The sequence below is a fragment of the Hemicordylus capensis genome, chromosome 2 (assembly GCF_027244095.1).
Source record: "Hemicordylus capensis ecotype Gifberg chromosome 2, rHemCap1.1.pri, whole genome shotgun sequence".
Classification (NCBI taxonomy): Eukaryota; Metazoa; Chordata; class Lepidosauria; order Squamata; family Cordylidae; genus Hemicordylus; species Hemicordylus capensis.
Window position 1 is genome coordinate 266,406,264 of NC_069658.1, and position 27,628 is coordinate 266,433,891.

General features: G+C 48.7%; 1 protein-coding gene across 1 annotated transcript; it reads right to left on the reverse strand.

The window, feature by feature from the left end:
- On the reverse strand, positions 1-26,225 carry KLHDC8B (kelch domain containing 8B). The gene is made up of 5 exons (XM_053295712.1): positions 25,850-26,225; positions 8,485-8,649; positions 6,844-7,068; positions 6,285-6,386; positions 1-1,247 (listed from the first exon to the last, which is right to left on the reverse strand). The coding sequence occupies exons 1-5, from the start codon at positions 26,223-26,225 to the stop codon at positions 1,051-1,053; spliced, it is 1,065 nt and encodes a 354-aa protein (XP_053151687.1). The 3' UTR covers positions 1-1,050.
- Between the last annotated feature and the right edge of the window lie 1,403 nt (positions 26,226-27,628).

The following is a 27,628-nucleotide window of genomic DNA, read 5'->3' on the forward strand; positions in this document are numbered from 1 at the left end:
AACAAAAATTCCACTGGTTTTATTGGCATGAGGTGCTACGCCACCTCCTAGGCACTGAGCTAAATGGCACCTTACGTGCTACATGAGACACGGACCGGGTTAGGGACACATCACAAGGCCACAAGGCTACACCCAGCCTTCCTAGGATCAACTCAGCTGTGCAGCATAAGAGACATCAGCACAAGGACAGCAAGGACAGCTCAAAGCAGTAACGCTGGAGTGCCTGCTCCGCTTGGATGGCACTGCCCCTCAGTCCTCCTCAGGACCTGCTGAGGAAACCTCGCCACTAGGGCCGATTCACGCAGCCTGGATGGACAAAGCGAGAATGTGGGCAGCATGGTGTTCGGGGCCATGTGGTTGCTTCTCTGCCAATTCAGCTCCAAAGCTCAGCTCGTGTTTGCTATGCCAGTGCACAGGCCCCTTCTGACAGCTTTATGGAGGTGCAGTAATTTGTGGCTATGACTATTGTGCCATCATGGCACTTTGAAGATTAATAAAAATGAGAGAGAGAGAGAGAAAATCTGTGCCCTGAAGAGCTCATAAGCGGAAGTTCAACAGTGGGGGAGATAACTAAAGAGAGGGAGTTGAATTGGGATTTTTGGTTTTGACAAAGCAATCACATGGCCACCTCACTTGAGCTCAGCTCAGCTCAGCCCAGCCCAGCCCAGCCCATATTCTCACCACATCCACTTGAGGTGAGATGGCTGTGTGTGATGAAGAAGCCATGGCCATCCAGCGAGGCCTTCTGCTTCTGCTCTGGCACTGAAAGGGTCAGCTCCGTTAAGCCAACCTGGCTCCAGCAGGCAGGGGGAGCTGCTCTGTCGACAGGACAGACTGCCCCAGTCTCTGGGAGACTCTATGCTTGGCGAAGGTGAAATGAGTTATCTGGAGAACAGGGGAAGGAAAGGTCACTGCTGCAGGTCGCCGTATCGCTGACAAAGCATGTGCTCTCCTCCCCACTCCCTCGGGCGCCACATTCTGTCGCCATCATCAGGCACTTCAGTCCTCTTGGCTTGTGTTGGCAGGAACTCTTCTGGAAGGGAACATCGCTCAGACCCCTTCCTGGAGGCACAGGGCCTCCACTGCACTGCTGGGGCCCTGGGCCACCCCTCCGATCACAAAGAGTAGGTTGGCAGCCTCCAAACTGGAGCAGGAGCAGCGGCCAGTGGGCATGGCAGGCAAAGACTCCCATTTCTTCTTTGCCAAGTTAAATCCTTCCACAGAGCCCAGAGGACTTGACTGGTTTCCTGAAGGGGGGGGGGAAGAGAGAGAGAGAGAGAGAGAGAGAGAGAGAGAGAGAGAGAGAGAGAGAGAGAGAGATCCATGAGCCACTCAGCACAGCCAGACTCTCCTGGCGTCACAACAATCGCAATACCATGTGGCACAAGGCCCCAGGAATGCCCAGTGTGTTAATTACAAGAGGGTGGGTGTGGTTAAGCCAGGCTCCAAGCTCATACACTTCCCAAGTAGTACTGCTGCAGTAACCAAGGGTTTCGTTTACTGGCAGATGTTATGTTTAGAAGAGCCAGGGACTCAAGAGTTCAGATTCAAGCCAGAAACAGTGGAGGCAAGTTCTGGCACACTTCATCACAACAGACTGCTTTGCATGACACTGCCCGCTGCAATAAGAGGGCCTGTGCCAAAGGACGCATATGGCACATTTCAGAGACCCCTGCCTTTATCTCCCATTCAAAAGAAGCTGATCTTTCCGGATGGATGCATTTTAACTTTTACACCTTGTATTTTATGCTTGTGTGTTGTTGAGAGATCTGGAGTAATTTTGAAGGCAGGCAGGGAAAATAGGCAGGAGGACAAAGTTTTTCCACAAGGAATAGAGAGCACTAAAAGCAAGCCTCCTCCCATGCTTGGTCCCAGCTACATGTGGCAAAGCGTTCAGACCAGTGTTCCCTCTAACAGGAATTCCCAGATGTTGTTGACTACAGTCCCCGGAATCCTCAGCTGCAATGGCTTTTGCTTGAAGTCAACTATGGGAGTTGTAGTCAACAACATCTGGGAATCCCTGTTAGAAGGAACACTGGTTCAGACCCCTGGGCATTCTGCAGCAGAGGTTTCCATCACTGTTCCCTCTAAGAGGGACTCCCAGATGCCCAGGGGTCTACAACTCCCATGAACCCCCAGCTGCAGTGGCTTTTGTTTGGGGATTATGGGAGTTGTAATCAACAACAGCTGGGAATCCCTCTTAGAGGGAACACTGGTTTCCATTGTGAAAATGACAGGCAGCTAACTTGTACCTGGGAGATGATGAGTCAGTGGCTGCACTGGTTCCTGGCAGGAGTAGGAGGAGTGGGGAGAAGAGCAGCATCAATGCCAGGGGAAGGTAGAAAAAAAGATGTACGGATTCAGCGCAACAGGAAGGCACAGGATCATCCGTCATCGTAACAGCTAGCTGGATAGACCATGGGCAAACCTTGCAGCAGGAATCTACACGGCTGCCTTGAAAACGGAGCAAGGATCAAGGAGCAAAGCAATTGCACCTGACTGAAGATACCAACAAAGAAAGAAGCCGGCAGAACTAACAGACAGAAGCACTTTACATCTCAGAGACAAGTGAGGGTTAGCTGGCCCTGCACACTCCAAGTCACAGGGGCTCTTTAAATAATTCTGTGTAATTCACACAAAGGAACTCCTATGTGGTGAAGCTCCCTCGCCATCCCAAGTGCAGACCAGAATCATGCCACACACAATATGCTCTGTGAGATGGGGTGGGGGAGACTCCAGGACAATATAAGCCACCGCTCCACTCTTTTACCACTTTGTGGAGAAAAGGTCCATGAATGTTTGCATTAAGGATATCTAATCCATACTAAACAATCTTAAGAGTTTTTCACTAGAAAAAATAGATGCAACTTTAACTTACCTCATAACAGGTCAGAGCAAATAATAAATGCCTCATCCACATGTCATCATTATCCTGTGAGATATACAACCCCACTCTCATATGCTATTCTCCAGGGAACATTCAGAAAATTCTGCTCTTCTTTTAATGAACTTTCCTCAAAAAGAAATACCACTCCATATGGATTAAGAGCACCACATTTCAGACCATGACTTCACAGTCACTGAGCAGGTAATACCTACCATCCTAATGCTTGTCTGAAAGGTCTTCAAGTGTGGTAAAGAAGATTGGGGGTTTTGAGTTCATTATGTATGAGTTTACTTCCACAATCCTATAATGCAGGGATTCTCAGACTTGAGTCCCCAGATGTTGTTCAACCCACTCCCATAATCCCCAGCCACAATGGCCAAAGGCTCAGGATTATGGGAGTTGAAGTCCAATAACATCTGGGACCGAAGCTTGAGAACCCCTGCTATGTAGGAACAAAGAAAGCTGAATTATACCAAGACAGATCATTGGTGCATCAACTCAAGTAGTGTCTACACTGGCCAACAGCACCTCTCCAACGTTTCAGGCAAAAATCTCTCCCAGCCCTGCCTGGAGATGCCAGGGATCGAACCTGCGGCCTTCTGCATGCAAAGCCAATGCTCTGCCACTGAACCGGTCCCATTCTAATGTAATATATGTTTATCATTCAAGTTGAATGGTCCTGAAAGATTCCCACGAGGTATACAAGTAGGGATGTGCACAAAACTGAGTTTGTGTTCTGTTTTGAAAACAAAATACAAAACGCCAAAACGTTTTGTCGAAAAAATGAAATGCCAAAACATTTTCTCGAAACAGCAGTTGAATCAGATGTTTTGACAAACAACCCAAAATGTTTTGAGTGTTTTGGCCATAGGGAACAATGGGGAAACTCGAAAGACACCCCACCCCCATTGTTCCCCATGGGCAGTGCTTAGGGGAACCAAAGTGGGTTGTGTGGTAGGGCACGATGGGTTCTACCTACCACCCAACCCACAAAAGAAATGGGCAACACTGTTCTCTCTAAGAGGGATTCCCAGATGTTGTTGACTACAACTCCCAGAACCCCCAGCTGCAATGGCTTTTGTTTGGGAATTCTGGGAGTTGTAGTCAACAACAACTAGGCATCCCTCTTAGGAGGAACACTGATGGGCAAGTGGGCAATTTTAAACATTTTTTTTTACCTTTCCCCAAAACTCCCATAAGATCCTATGGGGATTTGGGGGAAAGGTTAAACATTGGTTTAAAGGGTATGCTGTTTTGAGCTTGAAATACTCAAAATGGTCTGTTTTGAGTTTATACATTTCAACATCCTTTGATTCATTATTGCTGTCAATACTGACTGACAACTCTCTTGGTCTCAGGTAAAAGTCATTTGCAGCCACCTAATGGCGCAGCGGGGAAATGACTTGCCTAGCGAGCAAGAGGTTGCTGGTTCAAATGCCCACTGGTATGTGTGTGGGAAACACCTTTATCAGGCAGCAGTGATATAGGAAGGTGCTGAAAGGCATCATCTCACACTGCGTGGGAGGAGGCAATGGTAAACCACTCCTGTATTCTACCAAAGACAACCACAGGGCTCTGTAGTCATCAGGAGTCAACACCGACACAAGGGCACAACTTCACTTTGACGGTCATTTGCAGTCCTGCTGCCCAAGATGTGTTTCCTGCCTGGCGATGCCAGGAATTGAATCTGAGACCTCCTACTTACAAAGCATGTGCTCTACCACTGAGCTTCCCCTTCCCTGTCAAGTCAGCATATGAAAAGCACAGACTCCAGATCCACTTTCCCCACCTCCCGTAAAGTAACCTGGAATCTAAGTAAAGTAACCTGGCTCTAAGCTCACAAGTCACCACCTAAGATTAGAATCCGCACACTCTGGCTCTAACCTTTCAGGACTCTGAATGCGAGTACGATAGGATGATTAAAGTGTGCTAATGCAAATCCATATTAAGGCAGGAACTAGCCATTATGCAGCGATCAGGATTCCCAGACCAGTCTCTGCTGCTTTGTGTGAATGATGGTGGGGGGGGACCACTTGCAGAGCAAAAGCAATGGTTGTTCCCCTGATACCTCTCCCCTCAACTGCTGTTTCCACCTCCACCCCAAGCTGAAACTCCTCTCCACCGAGAGCTGTACAGAATTTCCAAGTACCCTTAAGACTAATCATTTGCTCAGTGATTACGTGAATGGACCTTTCATTACTCCTTAATATGGTTTAGTTGCAGGGTCCCTCTATTCCCACCCCCCATCTGTGTGCAGAATGAGTTTTGTTCTGGGTGGCAGTGTCAAGACAGTGTGTGTGTGCACATATATTCGGAATGCAGCCTTCCTGATTCAGCCTGTGCGGGATCTAAAATGAACTGAGCGGACATCCAATAGCTTGTGAGTGTGTGCATGTGTGCACGCCTTAGAGGGAACAGTGTTTAGTTGCCTTTTTGTATACAGAATCAAAGAGAGGGGGATGTTTTCTGTGCACACCAAAGCGGTTGTATGAACAGACCCTAAACCAGGGCTGCACAACTTTGGCCCGCCAGCTGCTGTTGCACTACAACTCCTATCATCCCTGACTATTGGCCACGGTGGCTGGGGATGATGGGAGTTGTAGTTTGACAACAACTGGAGGGCTGAAGTTGTGTAGCCCTGCACCAAACCATATTAGCCCCTCTGATGACCAGAAGCCAGGCTCAAGCAACAGATAGGCGCTATATCCATTAATCCCTGCTTGTGAGTTTCCATTAGATGGCGATTTAGTCTGATCCAGCACAATATTTCTGCACTTCTGCTCTTAAGTACGTACTTCCCAGGAAGGCTAGGATAATCTGAGTTTCACTGAACTGGACCAGTGTTTCATTGAGCCCTTTACTGTCTACTCTGGCCAGCAGCAGCTCTCCAAGGCCTCAGACAAAGCCTTTCCCAGCAGCCCCGGGGCTCAAATGGAAGATGCTGGGGCTTAACATGGAAACCTTACACATGCAAAGCATGGGCTCAGACATCACGCAGAGCCCTGCCCCTTTTTGAGGGCTGTGGCTACTCATGCCAGATCAGAGGGGAAAGCAACAAGAGCACACCCCGCCCCTCCGCCCTCAACTGTTAATATGGCAAGTGAGAGAATGTGTGGAGCAGCCCTTGGGCACTGCTGCCGCAGGAACACGTGGAGAGAACCAGACATCCGCAGAAGTAATGAGGAGGTGGAGAGAAACAGCTTTCAGAACCAGATCCAGTCCCAGGTCTCTCTGACCCCCATGGGGAAGAAAGGGGGGCACACTTGAGAAGAATGATATGCAGCTACTTGTCATCAAGACCTCCGGCTCACTCCTCCCAAGATATTCACCACAGTTCTTGCAGGTCCCCCTGTCCCTCCCCACACGGAGCTAGAAAGCCCAGAGGAACTACGCTTACCAAGGCCACCTGCTGCCACCACTCGTCCACCCAGGCAGCCAGCAACAAAATCAGCCCTCTTGTCCCTCATGCGGATGGTACGGCTCAGCCGACTCCAGGACCCTGTGTGGGAGACGGGGTGTGGGGAGGGGAGCAAGATGAAGAGTCAAAGCGGGGAACCAGGGCGAGCCATGATTCTGGGGCATAGCTATAATTGAAAAGGGATGGGGGGGCGCAAATGTCCCTGGACCCCTGAGGGAGAGGGGCCTGGCAGCCCTCCTTTAATCAGGGAGGTGGGGCAGAGCGGCCATATTCACTTTTTGCCCCAGGGCCCACTCCAAGTCTGCTATGCCTCTGCTGAATACAAAGGCGGATCTCAGGGCACGAGATTTTCCCTAATTTGGGTGCATCTGTCGATAGAGACAGAAAACATGAATGGCTCAACAACTCGCAGTCCTCCTCCTCCACCCACCATTCCTCCTGAGGAGGGGGCAATCACAAGTCAGCTCACAATTCTGCCTCCTCACTCACACTGACACAGGCATTCATACACACCCACACCCACGGGGCTGTCGCTTACCCTCCTCCAAGTCAAACATCTCCACAGTGTGAACAAAGTGGGGCCGGGAATAGAAGTTGTGGGGGCCTGGCTGCTGCAGTCCTCCCAGGCTGAAGAAGCAGCCGTCAGCCATGGCACAGCTGGCAAAGGCACGCCGGCTGGGCACGCTCGGGTAGCGCGTCCAGCTCTTCACTTCCAGATCAAAGGCTTCGAAGGCCGTGACGGGCAACTTGCCTTGCCTGCCTCCTGGGGGAAAAGCAGAGGCTGAGGCCCTCATTCATGCCATGTGCCCACTCTCCTTGGTTCAGGACGATAGACGCCAAGTCTAGTGCGTATGTCACCATTAGCACAAATTGTCATCGATATCGGATGGAGTTTACAATTCCATAGAGAGACACAAGGACCTGTGAGTGACCTAAGACGGTCAAGCAAGAGTGCATGGTTGGAACACCCTGGAATTTCTTATTCGTTTTTGTAAGGGCTTTAACTCAGGGTAACCACCTTTGAATTAACCCCCTTTCAGAACAGGCCCAAACCAGTTACACACGGGGTTGCCCAGGCTGCACAAAGCCTTCAAGGCCTGGAAGGCCCTGGATTAACACAGCCCGGCCTCTTCTGAGATCTCTGGTACCAACACGTTCCAATTACCTCAGTCCATCCATCCTTCCTTCCTTCCTCTCCCCTCCTCTCAGTTCCACACCTGTCTCACTTAGACTGTAAAGCCCCTATGTAAGAACCATGCTATCTTTACATTGTCGGCAGCATCTTGCAAGCTCCTGGGGGTGAGGGGTGGCAGTGGGGCAATTGTTACCTACTGGATTTGGTATTTGTTTTCAAATCAAGAAAATATTTTAAAATCTGCTGCCTCTTTAAACAGGGGCACATTTTCAGTTGGTCTTTTTTTAAAAAAAAAAGATCAACCCAGGGGTTTCTAATCTTCAGTCCCTAGATGTTGTCAGACTACAGCTCCCATCATCCTCAGCCCCAATGGCCTTTGGGAGTTGTAGCCAAGCAGCATCTGAGGATTCAAGCTTGAGAACTCCTGGTTCTCAAGCAGGGATTCTCAGTGTTGGGTCCCCAGATGTTACTGGACTTCAACTCCCATAATCCCCAACCAAAGGCCACTAGGGCTGGGGATTATGGGAGCTGAAGTCTAATAACATCTGGGGACCCAATGTTGAGAATCCTTGGTTTAGAGTATCTCTTGGAGTGACCTAAGAATTTGACCTGCCTGTGCTCTAATACTTGGTTTGCTTAGTAGCTGTTCTCTAACATTGTTATGCAGAGATTTTTAAAAATGGTGTAAGTGGTTTCAATTATTTGGTTTCCTCATCATTTGTAGCCACCTCAAAGGCCCCTTTATAGCAAGGCTGTAGGATTTTGGCCCTCCTTTAGATGTTGGACTACAACTCCCATTACCCCCAACTACTGGTCACTGGGGATGACGGGAGTTGTAGTCCAACATCTAAAGGAGGGCCAAAGCTAGGGATAGTGGCAGTTGTAGTGCCACAATGACTGGAGGGCCCGTTATAGTCCAAAAATATGTGGACAATTAATATCGTCGTGGGAGTTGCAGTCCAACAAGTGGACCACACTTGTGGACCCAAGCTTGGGAACCTCTGGATTAACCAATCAACTCGATGTTGCAGCCTGACTTCTTACCCATCACGTAGATCTTGTTCCCGTGCAAGAAAGTTGAGGCCCCATAGGAGGGGGTGGGCATGGAAGGCAGGGGCTGCCAGTGATCCTTGGTTGGCTCATACATCCGCACCAGAGCCTGTGGAGAAGTGTCTACGCCCATCCCGCCCAAGGCATAAACGGCACCACCTGGAAAAGAGGAGGCTCAGTGAAAGGGACAGAACACAGGAAGCAGGAGAAGAGTCTGCATTAGGCACCAGCCAGAGAGGACATCAAAACAGCCACCGCCAGGGATCATCACTGTAGCCTAGTGTACTGCCTCTGGCACTAAGCAAACCAGGACATGACAGTGAAAAGTGCAGGCAAAATCACGGGGCACTGAAGGAAGGACTGTGAGATTCAAAAGCAGAGGTTTAGGAACACCCAAGTTCCTAAAGTGGTAGTCTAGCAACAGCTGCAGGGCCAGAGTTGTGCAGCCCTGGCCTAAAAGAAGGATGTCAACATGAGGCCCCCGATGAGGCCCATCATACTCCACAAAAGTTGAAGTTCCATTTTAAAGGCTGAGAAGCTGATGCCCTTAAGAGACGATGGGACTTAATTCACAGGTGCTGTCGTTTGTCACAGGAGCATGTATGTATACATAATGGACTCGTTCTCATGACCATATGGGGGGTGAGCTGGAGAGAAGAACATAAGAACATAAGAACAGCCCTGCTGGATCAGGCCCAAGGAAGCCCATCTAGTCCAGCATCCTGTTTCACACAGTGGCCCACCAGATGCCACTGGAAGCCTACAGGGAGGAGTAGAGGGCATGCCCTCTCTCCTGCTGTTACTCCCCTGCAACTGGTACTCAGAGGCATCCTGCCTTTGAGGCTGGAGGTGGCCTATAGCCCTCCGACTAGTAGCCGTCAATAGACCTCTCCTCCATGAAGCTATCCAAACCCTTCTTAAAGCCATCCAGGTTGTTGGCTGTCATCGCATCTTGGGGCAGGGAATTCCACAAGTGGATTATGCGTTATGTGAAAAAGTACTTCCGTTTGTTGGTCCTAGAATTTCCTGGCAATCAATTTCATGGGATGACCCCTGGTTGTAGTGTTATGTGAGAGGGAGAAGAATTTCTCTCTCTCCACTTTCTCCACACCATGCATGACTTTATAGACCTCTAACAAGTCTCCCCACAGTCATCTTTTTTCTAAACTAATAAGAAAGCACACTCCTACCTCGTGTCTTCCCAACGACCAGAGCCTCCCTCGGGCTCTGCAGCTTTCATGCACACAAAGACACTTGGGTAGTGAACTCCATTGTTATCATTGGGAGCTGGGGCCTCCACATATCCCACAATGCATTGTGAGAGGAGAGGAGAGGCAGTCACTAGTGGGCCACTGTGTGAAACAGGATGCCGGACTAGATAGCCTTGATCTTGATCCAGCAGGGCTGTTCTTATGTTCTACAGTCCTCAGAACTGTAGCATCTCTGCTCTGGCCCCACAAGCCACAGGACTCTATTAAAAACTTAGCCACTGGCAGCCTGGGAACAGTTTAAAATGCACCAGTGCCATCAATAACCAAAACTAAAAGATAGAGGACGGCTCTCTTTGTGTCCTACCTGGCTTTTAACCTGGGTAGCGTTTCTGGGCTACCCAGGTTCAGAACTGCTGGGTCGGGAGGACCCCTGGTGTCCCAGACAACCACAGATTCCTGGGTTAACTCCTCCTACCCAGGAATCTGGTTGTGGGCAAAACCCTTATATATTTTCATCATAGTCATACTATGAATGTTTAAGACTAGATATCCTGGGGTGCAATGATTCATCTGGAAGCACTTGATGCTACAGCTGAGCCTAAGCCTGTGTAGACCTGGTCAGTTTCTTGAATAAGAGGCTGCTGCAAACCCCATGTGACCTCAACTTACATTGCATTAATAAATACATACAAGCACAGATTACTTGCCAAAGCTGCCAGAAAATATCCCTCTCCCCCCCCCGCCGCTAATTTTAACATCGAAATGAAATAGATTGATAGTGTGGTAGAATAGGCATTTTTAAATGGAAAAATTATTGGTGTGGCCTCTGGGCTACTGTGCTCCAACCTCTTTGAGTTTAAATCTCCTGCTATAAAGCCTTAATATTTTGAATGGCAGCCTGCCAGACCACAGACCTTGAACACGGGCATCCTTCAGTGAATAATCATGCCATGACCAGCCTTTGGTACTGGGGTGCCCTGTACAGAGCCTGGCTTGGGGTTCCTGCTACACGGAATCAGGAATATATGGCACTAAGTTGCTTGTGTCTATATTCAGTTGCCTATATTTATAACCCTCCATTCAGGATGTGCTTGTATTGGCAGAAGTGGCTCTTTTATCAAGAGGCCAGCCATGAGATAGCTATTGTCTGTTCTTACACACTTCATGGATTTAATGAAGTAGGCTCTGGTACATAGACATTTATGCTCTTGATTAGTCTTGTGCTGTTTCTGAAGCAACAGACTAGCACAGCTACCCCTCTGGAAGTTGTTCCTATAAGCTGCTTGCCTGGCATTCCCCAAACCTAACCAATCTTCCCAGATGTGTATTGCCTGCGAGCACAAGCCCTACTGCCGAAAAAGGGAAACTGGCAAGTGCATCTTCTCATACCCTCATGTAACAAGCTACAGCTGCAACAATTCCTGCTAGATCGTTTTGAAAGGTAAAGTTCTGTCCTTTACATCGGGTCTCCCTTGATTGGTTTCTCTCACAAAAATAAACCCAAATCCTTTCAAAAAGAACCTTTTTCATCACAAAATCATTGGCACAAGTCTTGTGATGTGACCTGATGGTGGGTTTCAAACCATCAGCTGGAGACTATCTAAGGCAAGGGATGAGGCCATAGCTCAATAGTCGAACATCTGCTTTAGATGCAGAAGATTCCAAGTTCAATCCCTGGCATTTCCAAGTAGGGCTGGGAAAGACCCCCGCCTGAAACCTTGGAGAGCCACTGCTAGTCAGTGTAGACAGTACTGAGCTAGATGGGCCAATGGTTTGACTTGGTAGAAGGCAGTTTCCTATGCAAGCTAAGTATTAACTTAGAAACAATGGCTGACATCTAGAGCTGCCTTCCAGTAGTGGGAAAGAAAGCAGAGAGCTTTCCTAGTTGCGCTGGGCCGGGGAACAGCCTCAGGCACGCCAGAGGAAGGAGAACATTTTGACAATTCGCTCTGGCTCAGGGAGTACCCTGTGTCACCTAAAAATGTGTCCCTGGGGGTCACGCAGCCCTCAGGGACATATTTACAGGCACTCCTGGAGCCAGAGCGAATAATCAAAACTAGCTGAACCGGCGCACAGCATCTGCACCGCTAGTCTCTTCTCGCCGCTCCCCCCCTCCCTTCCACCCCAGTCTGTTCCCCGTCATTTTCACCCGCTGACTGCCTCCTCTGCCAGGACCCGCCTCCTCCTCCTCACCCGCTGTCTGCCTCCTCCGCCGCTCTCCCCCCTCCCAATCCCCATACCCACCACAACAGCCCCAGTTGCTGCGCCAGCCCACACCTGGCCATTTTTGGGAGCCTGCTACCACCGCCACCCACCCACCTGGGCTCCTCTTGGCGGCGTGGCTCAGCCTCCCGCCACCTCTTCTCCTCTCGCCACCCTCACTAGCCGCCCCCAGCCGCCAGAGCAGCACCCCCTCAGCCTCGGCCTCCTCCTCCAGGCTCCTCCAACCCCCAACCAACGTTTCCCTCAGTCCCAAACTCTCACAGCGTGTCGTGAGAGTTCGCTGCCAAATCCTGGGCATGCATACTGGCTAAGAGAATTAAATATATAGATTCATTTCCCCTTCTTATGTGCCCAAGGCTGTGTGGCTGGAGCAGTCATGGAGAAGCTCCCCCTCTTGCTAGTGCATCTTCCGTTCCCACTACTGAAAGGCTGCTCTGGATGTCAGACAATATTCTGGTTTTTATTTATTTGTGCCCTTTCTGTCCATTAAATGAAAACCAGCCTGGTGTAGTGGTTAGAGTGCTGGACTAGGACCGGGGAGACCCGAGTTCAAATCCCCATTCAGCCATGAGAATCAAATCCCCATTCAGCCATGTTCAACCAAGCTCTAAGGCTGTGTCACAGCATTTGCCCACATTCTTTCCTTCCTCTCCACGTCTCCCCTCCTTCTGTTGCTTCCCCATTGTCTATTTTAGAGTGTAAGACCCTCAGGAGCAGGGACTGCCTACATAACTCTGTAAGGCACCATAAACATAGAGGGCATGGTATAAATGAGCAACTACCACCCCAGGTAGCTCCTGTTCATAGTGTTACTGAGAGTCCTCACTGCTCCATAATCCAGTTGGAGATGGCAGAGATACTGATTTGTCGTTGCTAGAAGGGCAAATGTAATTCCGGCGGGAATCAAACTGGAACAGCTGCTCATCTCCCGAGTGAACCCTCCTAGAGTGCTAGAACAAGGAGCCGCAGAGGGTAGAGGCTCCCTAAAGGACCACGGGAGCCTCACCCCATCCGATCCCCACCCTTCCCTAGCCCTGAGAGGGTTGTCCTTTGACCCCAGTCCCTGCCTCCCGCCTGTCCTTCTAGAAGAAGTGCCTCTTGTTCCCTGCACCGCATGGCATCCGACTCCCCGGCCCCCACTTCAAAACCGGCAGCCCCATTCTTCCTGCCCGGTGGCAGCCCCAGCACCTGCCGTTCCCCACGTGGTGCCCACCTTTCCTTTACAACACACTCAACAATGAACACAGAGATTGCCAGGCAATCACATCTAATTATACTCGCCGCGTTGTATCCCTGGAGACACCATGGCAACCCAGCCATGCTGCCAAGTTCTCCTTGCCGCGCAGCCTGCCCACCGCTCTGCAGATAGCAAGAGGGGACTCGGAGAGCCTTCCCTCCCCCGCCCCCCCAATCCAGGATGGGGGGCTGAAGCAGCACTACCTAGGCAAGGGCGGTAGTCTGCGGTGGATCTGCACGATCTCCCTTTTGGTGTTCCCCCTTGCTTTCCCAATTGTGCTGGGCTGCCCAGACCCAACAGTGACGGGGAGACATGGCATAAAGGAAGGCATGGAAGCGTCTCCTTGTGCTTTGAGATCCCAGTGGAGACCAAGGACTATCATCCAACACAGTAGTTCAGAACATAGTAGGGCATGTGTTGCCCAGTTCTAGTGGTCTGTTATCTTGTTTCTACCTAAGCAGGTGGGCTAGCTAGGTGGAATCTGGTCAGTTCTCCTTTGGTTGGCAGGGGAGGGCTATTTCTTGAGCAGATTAAAAACCAGGCAGCGACACAGAAGTTGAAGCCACTGGTTTCATTTCAGAAATGAACAGCCAAGAGAAAGCTGAATCCCAAGAATGAGGACTGGGGGACCTGTGAGATGTATCGGGGGGAAAACTGGTGCAGCCAACATTAAAAGCTTGTATAGAGCAATTAAATTTTGCATAATTAAAGTGCCTGGATAGATGAAAACCGATCCTTTGCCGACAGTTTAAATTGGCCATTTCAGATTCAGTCCTCTGGATGTTTTGATTTAACTTGGTGATTTTGGAACTATATGCAGTGTAAAGATTATTCAGTGGAGTGAAGAAAATCCATGCCTCCAGCCATGTACAGAAGCCACAGACCAATGGCAAAGCACCTGCTTCGTATGAACAAAGATCCAACATCAGTCGTTAGTTAAAACATTCTAACCAGCGCCACCCATCTCATTCTCTGGTGGCTGATGCCAGGGTTGTTTCTGGGGTTTATTTGGATTTATTTCTACTCCAGCCAACCATCAAAAATTCAGACCAAGGAAAATTGAGCGGCACTTCACACAGCCACCCCTATTGTGGCAGTTGCAGCTGGCACAGATTTCTAGCTCCTAGTGCTACCTAGAGGCCAATCGCAAGCTCAGTGCTGAGGAGTGTGGAATGGCTTTCAAAGCCCACTGCTAAGCACACTTAGCCATCCTTGCTCTGAGCAATCTGCAAAAGGTCAGCACTTGGACATTCTGAGCATCTCTGCTTCCTCTTTTAAAGAAGCTTCTTAGAGGGTTTTTTTTTTAAAAAGTCTTTGAAATTATATATTATTGCAACCTCCCTCCTAAGAGCTCAGGGCTGCATGTATGACTCTCCCGATTCCATTTTGTCCTCACAACAACCCTGTGAGGCAGGTTGGGCTGAGAGAGATGAGGCTATGAGCTTCAAGACTGAGTGGTGCTTGAACCCAGGCCTCCCTGGTCCCAGGCCAACATACTAAAGACTCCACCCCACAGACTCTCTTTCCACCTTGTGCATCTGGGTCATGGGCAATGCTTGGGAGAAATCTCACAGGGCCAAACTGTTGTGTAGTGGTGGCAGCAACTGAATAGGATTTCCGACAGCCATGGACCAGGGCTTCAGGGCCCTTCACAACTCCTTGCTCTGCCTCAATGGACAAAAGCAGCATTATGCAAAGTAAGCACGTTTGCAAATTTGATTAACCTGCATCATGCATGCAGGCTGCAGAATCCAGTTTTGCACAGCCGAAACTGCACACAGCCCCAAATACAAGACCTCTCTCCCTTCTCTTCCGAGTAGTAGAATCTCTTCAGTACTATGTCGGCATCCAGCCAGCCAGAAGCCCCTTTGCAGAAATGTGTTCAGCTTTCAAAGAAGCAATCGTGTTTTGAAAAACTCTGAAGCGGGGTGTGTGTGTGTGTGTGTATGTGCATTACGCGTTTTACCAGATGGACAGTGTGTGGCCTCCTGTATTTGGTTTCCTGTGCAACAGAGCTAGAACTGAGCTACACTTGCTATCTTGGGGGAGAGCATAAAAGGTAAATTGTGTTGAGTTGGTGTCGACTCCTGGCGACCACAGAGCCATGCGGTTGTCTGTGGTAGAATACAGGAGGGGTTTACTTCCTGCGCAGTATGATGCCTTTCAGCACCTTCCTATATTGCTGCTGCCCGATATAGGTGTTTCCCATTCTAGCAAGGATTCGAACCAGCAACCTCTTGCTCCCTAAGCAAGTTACTTCCACGCTGCACCATTAGGTGGCTGTGGGGGGGAAACATAGCTCTTCACAAAAAAGGAGGCAAAGACTGGTGCCTTGGGGAGAGCACAGCGAAACAGCAGCTCTGGGTTCAGTCAAGCTACGGAGCTGTGGCTTAACCAACCAAGATTCCCCCAGAGTATAAGCGGAAGAAGTAAGGAGAGGGGGGGAGAAGAGGGGAGCATGGGCTCCAGAGTTTTTAAGCCCACATTCACAATGGATGTCTGAACCAGCCCACTATGTCCATGGCATTTTATTGTGTTAACTTTGATTTTTAACTTGAAAAAGATTTAACTGGAAATCTTTTTATTGAATGGTTGTGTTTCAATGTTTAAAACAAATAATAAATGACAAAGCTACTCCTACTACGAATATTTATATACCACTCTTCAACCAAAGTTCTCAAAGCAGTTTACAAAGAAAAATAAATACACGAATAAGATGGTCACCTGTCCCCAAACGGGTCACAATCTAAAAGGTTCAAGCTAGGTCCAAAACCAAACCCTAGAGATAAGCTAATCAACTATTAGTCCATAGAAACCCTATTTCCATGCCTAACAAGCCTTCTGACACCGTCATGAATGGGACTAGGTGGTATCCATTCTCTTTCGGAATGGCACATGAAGCTCAATGAGGGCACTACATGCTCTTAACCACCACTTTAGGCAGGGTGAGCTGACCCACCTCACATAGTAGATCTTGAGGGACCTCTAAAGGGCAGCATAGTGACTTTGCTTGAGAAGGCGATTGCCATGTCAATAGGGGATGGCGCCGCTCTGGGAAGAGCAGAAGGTTCCAAGTTCCCTCCCTGGGAGCATCTCCAAGATAGGGCTGAGAGAGATTCCTGCCTGCAACCTTGGAGAAGCCACTGCCAGTCTGTGAAGACAATACTGAGCTAGATAGACCAATGGTCTGACTCAGTATATGGCAGCTTCCTATGTTCCATTTTTGGAGCCTACAAAGCAAGCACAACTAATCAGTCTTACTTATCCTGTGTATTGTTTGCCTGTTAACTAGACAACAACACCTAGCAATTCCCAGTCCCCATTTCTGTTCTACTACATATACACATCAAAGTATTAATGGTTACCCATTAAGTGCTCTCAAGTACTCTGCATTCCTTAGGGAATTTCCTGACCAGACTAATCACAAAGAGATGAACATTCAATTCTCTTTTTGCAACCATCAATCTGAATTAGCATTAGGAAGGGGAACCTCAGCTTTGAATGGGTTTCCCATAAGTTTTGCTTCTTCATAGTCCCAATGACTTGTAAGGTGATGTTTGGTCCTTCTCACAACAGGTGGGTGGTCACCCATCCCTTAGTTGTCAACATTTTAAGGGGCGCTTCGATCAGATACACTTGTGTTCTCACTCTCTCTTTTGGACTGTGTGTCATAGACCTGAAGCTGATCCAGGTTGGGGGATGGGGGGGGGCATTTAGAAGTGATTTAGTCAGTGCCAGTTCAAACTTTCACATATGCCTTGAAGGCATTGCCTTCAACAAAGGCCTGCAGAATCTGTAGGCTTTGAGCCCTGCCTGGCAATCACATCCACATGGCAGGGAAGAAGAAAAGCAGCACCTCAGGACAGGATTGTAAGATCCCTCTCCTTGAGCCACTGGCTCATAGGCATGGAGGGGAGCAAGAGCATACCTGCCTTGCCTTCTCCAGAGGTTCCTGGAGAACGGCTGCAGCTCAGTAATACAGCGAGGCGATTCCTATGATCAGCCAAAATCGGGCTAGGGGAGCCTAACCCGATTTTGGCTGATCGTGGGAGCCTCCCGGCGGTTAACCCACCTAAGTACCCCTCCCCTAAACCCATTTTTTTTCTCACGAGTAGCTGCGGTGCAGCTCCACGCTGTGGCTACTCACGAGTAGACCCCCAGAGGGGAGGTGAAAAGCCGCTTCTGGGGGCCTCTCCAGCATGCCCTGCATGCTAGCGCAGGGTATGTTGGAGTTTCTGGCGGCCAATTGGTCCCCGCCGGCTCCATCACGGAGCCGTCAGTTGTGTGGGCAGCTGATCCGGCTGCCCAGGGCTCCCATCCTGGTCATGTGAGCGGGCTTAGCTCACTCTCACAAACCGGGTCTCACTGATTGTGAGACCCAGCTTAGCATCTGCTTTGCATGCCGAAGGTCCTAGGTTCAATCAAGGCAAGGATAAGGAAAGACTTATTTCAAACCCCAGAGTTGCTGCCGTTGCATTTAGACAGTACTGAACTAGATGGGGCAGTAGTCTGGCTCACTGAGAGCATTCAGACTTAGCATAGAACTGGGGGTCCAATGGAGCCTTGTTTCCACTCCCCCCACCCTGCATACCTGTCTGGGTTTGGATGTAAGTGCTGGCCTCCCCTCTGCAGTCTGAGGGACTGTAGAGAGGAAGAGGAAGTGGTTGCTGGGCTTCCTCCTTTGATTCATGAATAGCTGTGGCAGCCAATCAGGACGTGGAGGCAGGAGCTTCCTTCCCTCAACTCCAGTCCCAGGGAAGGCTGACTCCATTACTGAATTCAGACATCACGGAGGCAGCCGCAAACCAGAGGGTGGACAGCGAGCCCCACATCAAACCGAGGGTTCAAACTGGAGCTTGGAGCGTGAACCCTCGGTTCAAGTGAGAGTCCAAACTATGATTTCCCGCATTCGGATGTTGAGGTTTGGGGACTTCTGGCTGCTCTGCCTTCGGTTCCCCGTTATGTCCGAATCCTGCCATTAGAAGGTTGCTTCATATCAAAGAAAAAGTGCATGAGATGGGTCCAAGCCAACTGGATCTTACACACATAGGCCACATTTGAATGTTGCATCCTCACATAGAAGTCTTGGGGGCAATGTGAAGGTAGATGTGCTCTCCTCCTCCTCTATGGACCAAGCTTGGGAAGCATCATCTGGGTCAGCCTCTAAGTCAAGGCTTCTCAACCTGTGGGTCCCCAGATGTTACTGGACTTCAACTCTCATAATCCCCAGCCCCAGTGGCCTTTGGTTGGGAGTTATGGGAGTTGAAGTCCAATTACATCTGGGGACCCACAGGTTGAGAAGCCCTACTAAGTAATCCTTTGCTTTAGTACATTTTGATGCTTCTCTTCTATAACAACATTTTTCATTTGATAATAGTTTTATTTAAATGGTATCAAATTTGCACTCACGTTTCCCACAAGAGACTGACTAGATTGCATGGCTACACACTTTCTTAGGAAAAAAACCTTCTGCCCAGATCGGACTCCAGCCACATAGTCAATGATCTTCTTCAAATAATTAAAGATAACAACTGCCACCATCCTAAGCAAGAGTTATGACTAACAGATCAAGGTTTCAATCCTACGCACACTTACACAGGAGTGAGTTCCACTGAATGGAATGAGATTTTTTACATAAATGTGCATAGGACAGGGCTGCACACTGCTTAAAAAGCCTGTATTCACTGTTTCTCCCCCATGGAAATGCACATGGGATTGTAAAGGCCAAGACAGAGAGATGTAAAACCGTAAAAGGCAGTAAGTCTTCGTTATTCAGTTCATCTCCTCCATGGGGATGAGGGGTCATTTGAGGCATGTACCTACCTACAGGAACTGGTGCAGTTGTTTCTACTGTAGGGCAAATGCTGCTTCCTCCTGCATTCACTTCTGTAATGACTGACATACCTGGTACCAAATTCAATGCTGATGCTTGTTCCTGCCCTATAGTTGGGCATGTTTCTTTTCAGTCTTGGATAATTTCTTGTTTTTGGACTACAACTCCCATCATTCCCAGCCATAATGGCTGAAGGTCAGGGACGTTGGGAACTGTAAAAACAAGTTGCCCAAGACTATGGTGGGAAATGTCAGACACCTGCCCTGTTTATCTTCTTGTTATATATTTATTCTGTGTTTTATTTTTTCAGCCCATCCCATTTATTTTTAAACTTGAAACATTGCTGGGGTGGGGAGGTCTTCCCAGGATCAGCCAATCAGTATTCTGCACAGCCAGCTTGGAAGGATGGAAAGGAGGCAGGCCAGCCAATCAGCACTCTGCAGAGTTAATCTTCTGTTAACAATAGGAAGAACTGGTTGCTCCCGAGTTCAATTCTCTGAGACTGGTTGAAGAGGCAAGTATGGGTCCACAAGAAGCTCACCATAAAAGCTATGTATGTTTGTATGCAGCCTTGGATTTAAAAACAAGAACACTAAACATATATTTGACTTACCTTGACTGATTTTGTATATCATTCATAAAGTAAATTAAAATATCTATCGATTCAGGGGGGAAATATAGCGGGGTGGGGCGGGGGGAATCAGGACTCCAAACTCCCTTAGGCCATCTCTACAACCACCCCAAAATCCCTAGAACCTACTAGAAAGCACAGGTCCAGAAAGAGAGCACAAAACAAGTGCCGCAGACTACCACTATTTTGTAATAATACAGAACAAATCCTTAAAATTTATGTGCCTGTAATCACAACATGTAGAATACAGATTATTATAGCACTGGGTCTAGTTGTTTCAGCTTCCATTTCGACTAACATCAAAACAGAAAAAGTGTTTAGTCCACATGATTGCAGAGAAAAAAACCTTTTAAAAATAGTGTGCTTCAATCTCTCCCCTGCCAATTAAAAAACAGAACACAGACCTAGGGGGAATTTTAGTGATCAAGGGTAGGCAAGATTTCTTCCCCTCAGCAGAAACCTTCCTTTGGACCTCTATAGAAGCCTATTCTTCCTTCACTTTCCAATTTGTTTGCAGTCCCTCTCCCTCCGCCCCACCAAAAGAAAAAAGAAAAAAGAAAAGAAAAAAGGATACAACCTTCAAAAATAAGAGAGCAAAATCAAAGCACTTAAAAAGAAACCTTATATAATGACAGTATGTACACTGCATGTGCAAATTAAGTATATCTGTAAGATAACATTACTTATCCCACTAGTGGAATCTGAGTTTGGTGGCATCAGAATAAGAGTTTTGGGGGAGGAGGGTTGCCAGAACAAAGGTGTTTTTTTGGGGGGGGGGCAGAATTCTGATTAAGTGCCAGCAAGTTGGTGTCAACTCTTAGTGACCACACAGATAGATTCTCTCCAGGATGATCTGTCCAACTTGGCCTTTTAGGTCTCTCAGTGGTGTATTCATTGCTGTCATAATCGAGTCCATCCACCTTGCTGCCAGAATTCTCGGTATTCCCATATTCTCCCATGAATATGGGTTATTGATTATTGGATTGCAGAATTTGAAATCTAATCGTGGATGAATATTTATTATGCATGTTTTATGTCAATGCATTTTTTAAAAAAAGAAAATATGAAGAATCATAGCAAAGGTTATTGTTGATTAGAGTGACTGATAACAGATCTAATTCAGATGATAAAAAAACACTCTGAAGAAAGATGAAAATGTTTAAAATCTCATGAGTAATATTTCATGTAATCATTGAAAGTGAGTCTTTTTAATACAAAAAATTTCAGGAATACTGATAGCATTTACACTCCAATTTTTAAGTGATCAAATTAGCAGCTTCATGTCTATCAGATGAGGCTTTTGAACCTACACTCAGGTTCAAACACGCTATGAATTACTGAAGTAAAAGAAAAGAAAAAAAGAAAGGCGAGGTGGGGAGAGAACAGAAAGAAAGGGAAAAACTATAATTAAAGAATTGTAACCAGTTTTAGTGAGAGTAGAGTGTTAGTAGATTAAAGCTACTCCCAAAATGGACATCAGGTGCTTTCAAAAATTCTAAACACATCACACTTTTTATAAACAATTTGTTCATCTGGACAAACGAAGATCTGCCAATTGCATACCACTGGGGAGTATGTAGAGCCAAACTAATGTTACACGGGCAATCTGTGATTTGATTTTTTTCGCCCTTTTAATTTTAGTGCAGCCATGGCAGGGGAGCAAATTTGATTGGACCAGCAGCACAGGGGGAGGGGTATTTCACTCTCTTCGCTGTGCAATTTCCCTTGTGTAAATAATTGTTGCTAACCCTACGGGGCTAAAAAAAAGTCAACAGTAGCTTTGAGAGGAGGGTTTAGATGGGGAAAGTGGTGCAGGTGGGCGGGAAGCTGAAGATACCCCCTCCTCCAGCACCACTTCACCAACCAAATTGTCAGCCTCCTGTGGTACCTTTGAAATTAAAAATAAAAACGTTGGGCATGTTATCACAGATCTCCAGTCCTGCATAACAGTTAGGTGCTCTGTCTTTCCAGGCCTTGCAGTTTACAAAGCTGACTGACCTACTGAAATTTTTTTGAACACATAATTCAGACTTCTCCCAATTCACAGCATTGGTCCATCTAATACTGTCTACACCAGTGCAGCAGGAGGGGTGGCCGGAGGTGAGTGCCTGAGGTGAGGTGCAAAAAGGCTGTTTCTCCTCATCCCTCCCCCTTGCAGATGGCAAGTCCCTGCCTCCTCGTTCCCCTCTCCTAGGTCCCACTCCACCCTGTCACCCGTTTCTCCTGCAGCAGTGACCAGGTTCTCCATCTCCGCCCAGAAGAGGAAATGGAGGAGACAACAACAAAAAATATTTATATACTGCTTTTCAACTAAAGTTTCCAAAGTGGTTTACAGAGGGAGGGAGGGAGGGAGGGAGGGAAAGAGAGATCCCTGTCCCCAAAGGGCTCCCAGTCTAAAGAGAAACGTGAGACGGACACCAGCAACAATCACCGGAGGTACTGTGCTGGGGGTGGATAGGGCCAGTTACTCTCCCCCGCTAAATAAAGAGAATCACCATGTTAAAAGGTGCCTCTTTGCCCAGTTAGCAGGGGTAAGAGGCTGGACAAGCCTCTCTAGCACAGCACTTGTCCCCTCCATTTCCTCTCCCAGGAGGAAATGACAATGGAAAAGCTGGTCGCTGCTACAAAAATGGTAGCAGGGTGGAGGGGTGGCAGAGCACACCAGGGGAGAGAGGGGAAACATGAGGGGTAGTGGCAGCAGAGAGGAGGCTGCAGTGGGCTGATAGCAGGCAGGTGGGGCAGAAGCCATGGAAAGGTGCCCATCTTTGCCCTTCAAAGCCATTGTCTCATTAAAGAACCACCCATGGGCAGCAGGAGTTCTCCAGGGTTCCAGATACCCCTACCTGGAGACACTAGGGATTGAACCTAAGGCCTTCTAGGTTCGGAACATATGCTTTACAGCTACAGCCTACCTACTATACCTATCTATCTATCTAATTTTAACATATTTGTATACCACCCAAAATGCAAGCCTCTGGGCGGTTTACAACAAAACAATAAAAACAACAAATAAAAAGGTTGACACATGACAACAAATGGCAACTGCAGACGAACCTCTCCTGAAGAGGTTTAAGGCTTTTTTTATGGTCTAAAAAGATAAAAAGTGTGTGTAATACTTCCCTGCCTCTGACTCGCCACAGGTGACCAAGAAAGTGGCTATTTGGAAGCCTGAACTAGTGTGCAAATCTTAAATTATGCAATTTAAACATAACAGGTGAGCAAGAAGTATCTGTCTATATGGTATTACAGGCTGGTGTCCACTTCAGATGTGCAAGCCACCTTAAGTACAGCAGTTAGCACTACTGTTACATTCATAGCAACCAAGGGCCCAGTATATAATATATATTTTAGCCCAGTTTTTAAATAATTGTTTTCAAGGTGGCTTACTGTGAACGGGGGCATGGCCAAGATGTGGAGCTATTTGGACAGGTGAAGAATCCATGGAGAATTGCTCAGCCTTCATCTCTGGTTCATTGAGATGACAAGTTGTTGGCAATGAGTCTTGTGGTAACAAGTATGAATTATGCTAAGCAGGGTCTGCCTTGGTTTACATTTTGATGGGCAACTACATCTGAGTGCTGTAAGATATTCCCCTATGGGGCCATAGCTCAGTGGAAGAGCTTCTGCATGTTTGCATGCAGAAGGTCTCAGCTTCACTCCCTGGCATCTCCAGGAAGGGCTGAGAGAGAGCCCTGCCTGAAACCTTGGAGAGCCACTGCCAGTCAGTATAGACAATACTGAGCTAGATGGATCAATGGTCTAATTGGATATAAGGCACGTTCCTAGTAGGCAGTGATCATCCAAAGCCACTCCCCTTGCATCTTTTAGATGCCCAAGCCTGGGCAGCTCCAGTGGAAGAGGATCCAACTGACATTCCCCAGCACGACATCATCTATTGCTTGAGAGAAGCTGGGAAGAGAAACCACATGGCCAGGAAAGACAGTTGCTGCTCACTGTAAAGCCCAACAAAGGCACTCATCAGGCTCATGAAGCAACAAGTTCTAGGTGCTGAAGGGGTGAACTGAACCACAACCCGAGTACAGGGTGGATTAATGCGTAGGCAAAGTAGGCACTTGCCTGCAGCAGCAAATTTTGAGGGGCAACAAATTGTTTATGAGAGAGAGGAGTCCTTTTGTGTTCAGCGACCTTCCTCCGAATTAAGAGTGCACAGAATCCAGCTGTGAGCATTACAGATCTTGGTTCTACCTTCAACTCTGGTTCCAGCCAAGTGGCTTAGAGAGGAACTGGCCGAGAGCCAGCACTAGGACAGGATTCCTCCCCCACCCCACAATTACCGGGCTCATTGAATTTGCTTTCCTTCACTGTTCAACTTCCACTTACACTCCAAGACGGCAGAAGGAGGGGTCAACTCTACCGAGGGGACGCACCTGCATGCCGAGAAGCGGACGGGACCAGGACGGAGGCGGTCTCAGTGGTGCATGCACTTTGGGAAGCGGCCGCCCCACTCAGGTAATGGAGGATTTGCTCTCCTCCTCCACAGGGGTCTGGCCCCGGTAAGGGAGAGAAAGGGGGGAAACAAGAGTGAGAAAGAGACCGACAGACGCCTCTTGGCGTCCAACTGTGGCATTGCTGCCCGATCGAAGCCCCCCACCGGACATAATCGGTAGTGGCAGCCCCTCTCTCTTCTTCCCACCCTACAATTCATTTTATTTAATTTCCCTCCACCTAGCATTCCATTCTCCCTCCCCCCAGCCCTATAAAGCACCCCCATTTGCATCCCTGCAGAGAACGGGGCTATCTTTGCCTCCTCCGCTCAGAGTAGCCTTGCCCCTCTGCCGTCCACAGCCATCCCCTCTAATATATTCCATTTATCCATATAAAGAGGCTGGGGTCAGGGCAAGGAGGATTAACAGAAAAACGCTGAGGAAAGAGGTCTACAGTACCCTGCTTCTCTCAGCAGGCCACGGGAGGTCGGGGAGGCAGCAGCTTCATATATAAATGACAGAAAGGGGTGCCAAATCCTTGGTTGCCTATGGGTGGCAAAAAGCTTAATCTGCCCCTGCCTGAGTTCTCTAACCAATAAGCCTTTTTGACATGCACCCTGGTCTCACTGGTCATTTGTTGCTGAATGAAGTCCAACCACCTCCTCAGGCCTTTTTATGCAGAACTACATCCTCCAGGGAGTGGGAAGGAGGACATGGCCACACTTCCAAATTATTTTTATTTTTTAAATGAGCCTCATTCTCCACCCTATTAGGCTTGTGCCCAAAACATTTCGGAGGCCATTGTAAAGGCCTCCGAAACGTTTCGGCACTGGGGCGGTATTCAGTGCTTCGGTACCGGCGGGGGTAGTGCTTTAAGGGCGGGGGAGGGTGTACTCACCCCCCCGCCGCGTTTCCCCCGCCGGCGCTCTGCAAATTTCAAGCCCCTTGGGGTGGCAGCGTTCCTCCCTGCCGCCCCGTTCCCCCTGTTGGTTGGAAGTGGCCGGAAGTTGCGGGTGCACGTGCACCCGTCGGGCGCACGCACGCACGACGGGCGCACGCATGCTCGCAACTTCCGGCCACTTCCAGCCGACGGGGGGAACGGGGCAGCAGGGAGGAACGCTGCCACCCCAAGGGGCTTGAAATTTGCAGAGCGCCGGCGGGGGAAACGCGGCGGGGAGGGTGAGTACACCCTCCCCCGCCCTTAATGCACTACCCCTGCCGTTGCTGAAGACCATTCGTGCACATCCCTACACGCTATGAGTGCTTAGGTGAGCCCAAATGGTAGCAGCTAGAGTGCTGGCTTAGGACTGCGGAGATCCAAGTACAAATTCTCATGCAACCACCAAGTGATCTGGAGCCAGCAACCCTCTCTCATCTTAACACATTCTGCTCAGGATTGTTGTGAGGATAAAATACCTGGGGAGATGGGAACCATATGCACCACCCAAGCTCCTGAAATAAACACAGTTAGTCATAGGGCTGGTTCTGATAATACAGTCCCCAGCACATGTGACAGGAAGAGAATGCTCCGAGTGTGCCCATTGTGACATCCTCCACGGACTTCCCAACACCCTCCTGGCGTGTGTCTTTTACTGTGTTGGGGGAGGGATGTTAACCCGAATGGTCCCTCTACACACGCTCCCCTTACTCATGTCAACAGTATTGTCTGAATTGGCCCATAATAAAGAGGTAAGGACAGCAGCTGTTCTCGGAATGCAACCATTGGGAGATTCTTGCCCAGCCCCCCAGCCCCCCCAGCTACAGGGAACTCCTACCTACCTTTCTCAACAGCGGAGATGCCCATAGACGCCTGAGCCAGGTCTGCCTTCTTCTCCCACTTGCCCTCGTCCACATGGTAGGCTTCGACCGAGGCCAGGGGGCTCTGTGCGGAGTCCACTCCTCCAACCACCAACACTTGCTTGCCCAACATCACTGCTGCAGCCCCTGCCCGAGGGGTGGCCATAGGGGACAATGCCGTCCACTTGTGGGAAACAATGTCCAACATTTCCACAGTGTCCAGGGGCTGACCCTGCTGGCTGCAGCCTCCCACCACAAAGAGGTGCCCATCGTGGTAGGCTGGGCTGCAGTAAACCCGACAGGTAGGCATAGGGGGGAAAGCCTCCCAGAAGAAGGATCTGGCACTGGCAGCTTCCATTTCGCCCAACGGCCTGGCATCTCAAGAGGCAGACATGGCAACACCCCCTGTGCAGACTGGGCGTCTCGACGTGGCCACCTGCCACACAACACTGCAGGGATCTGTTGGGACTGGCCTGAGGTGGGTAGAAGGCCCGACTTCCTGTGCCACTGGAACTCCACATCCACAAGGCATTAGTAGATTGGTAAGCAGATATGACCACAGGTCGAGTCCAGGATCCCCTGAGGGAGCAGGCAAGGAGTGCCGTGATGGCCAAAGGATGCTGCCTCTAGCAAGAGGGGAACCATTCCTGTCCAGAATGGCTGGAGGTATCCTGAAGAGCTGCCCTGTATGCCCAAGCCAGGCCTCGGATGCTGAAGGAGGCCCAAGTGTCAGTCAATAAGCCAACCAGTCTTGAAAAGCAGGACTTCCTCTCAGCATTCTTCCACAATGTGTTCCTCTTGAGGTCTTTGTATCGATGATCAGGGTGGGGGGCAGGATAGGGGGAAGGAGAGAGAGAGTTAAATAATTATTTGTAAATTGCCATGGGTGTCATTTTGAGGAATATGGCTGCAGAGAAAAGAACCCATGCTGATGACAGAAAGTCTTCCAAATGGTTAGCCACAAGACCTCATGTGGCCCTCCACATACAGACAACAATCCCAAATCCAACAGGTAGAGAAGGCCCCCAGCCTCTGCCTGGGCTTCAGACTCTATCTAATACAGCCAGCATCAACTCTGCACATCCCACAGACTGAGTTAGAAACATGTAGTCTGTGAATCACATTTGACTTGCCAAGACTTTTTGCCCACTGAAAAACTTCTCCTTCTGTTTCCCCTGCAGAATGACCAGCCCACTATGAAAAAGGCAAGCATCAACCTCTGCCAAAAATGAAGAATAAACAGTTTTGTCATCCTTGCTTTCTCCCGATCATATAATTGACTAATTACCCCATTCTCCACCCTTTTGTACACAATCAGGGAGATTTTTTTAAAAAGAGGGAGAGAAAGAGAGAGAGAGAGAATGTTTTTGCTTTTGTTTTTTTAAATGTGCTTAAGGGCAGAGTGAGCATTTTACCCCACATTTGTGAGAGCAGAGTCAAGGTTGTTGTTGTTATTATTATTATTATTTATTTTACATTTTATATCCCACTCTTCCTCCAAGGAGCCCAGAGCGGTGTACTACATACTTCAGTTTTCTCCTCACAACAACCCTGTGAAGTAGGTTAGGCTGAGAGAGAAGTGACTGGCCCAGAGTCACCCAGCAAGTATCATGGCTGAATGGGGATCTGAACTCAGGTCTCCCCGGTCCTAGTCCAGCATTCTAACCACTACACCATGCTGGCTCTTAGTTACACTTAGTTTGGATTAGTTAATCCAGAACAACAGGGTACAGCTTTATACATACACTCACTTCAGTTCAG

Coding starts and splice junctions, on each gene's coding strand:
- KLHDC8B (XM_053295712.1), bottom strand. CDS start 26,225: ATGGAAGCTGCCAGTGCCAGATCCTTCTTCTGGGAGGCTTTCCCCCCT. Junction 8,650..25,849: donor CATCTCCGCTGTTGAGAAAG/GTAGGTAGGAGT, acceptor CCTCTTTTCCAG/GTGGTGCCGTTTATGCCTTG. Junction 6,387..6,843: donor GATGTTTGACTTGGAGGAGG/GTAAGCGACAGC, acceptor TCTCCCACACAG/GGTCCTGGAGTCGGCTGAGC.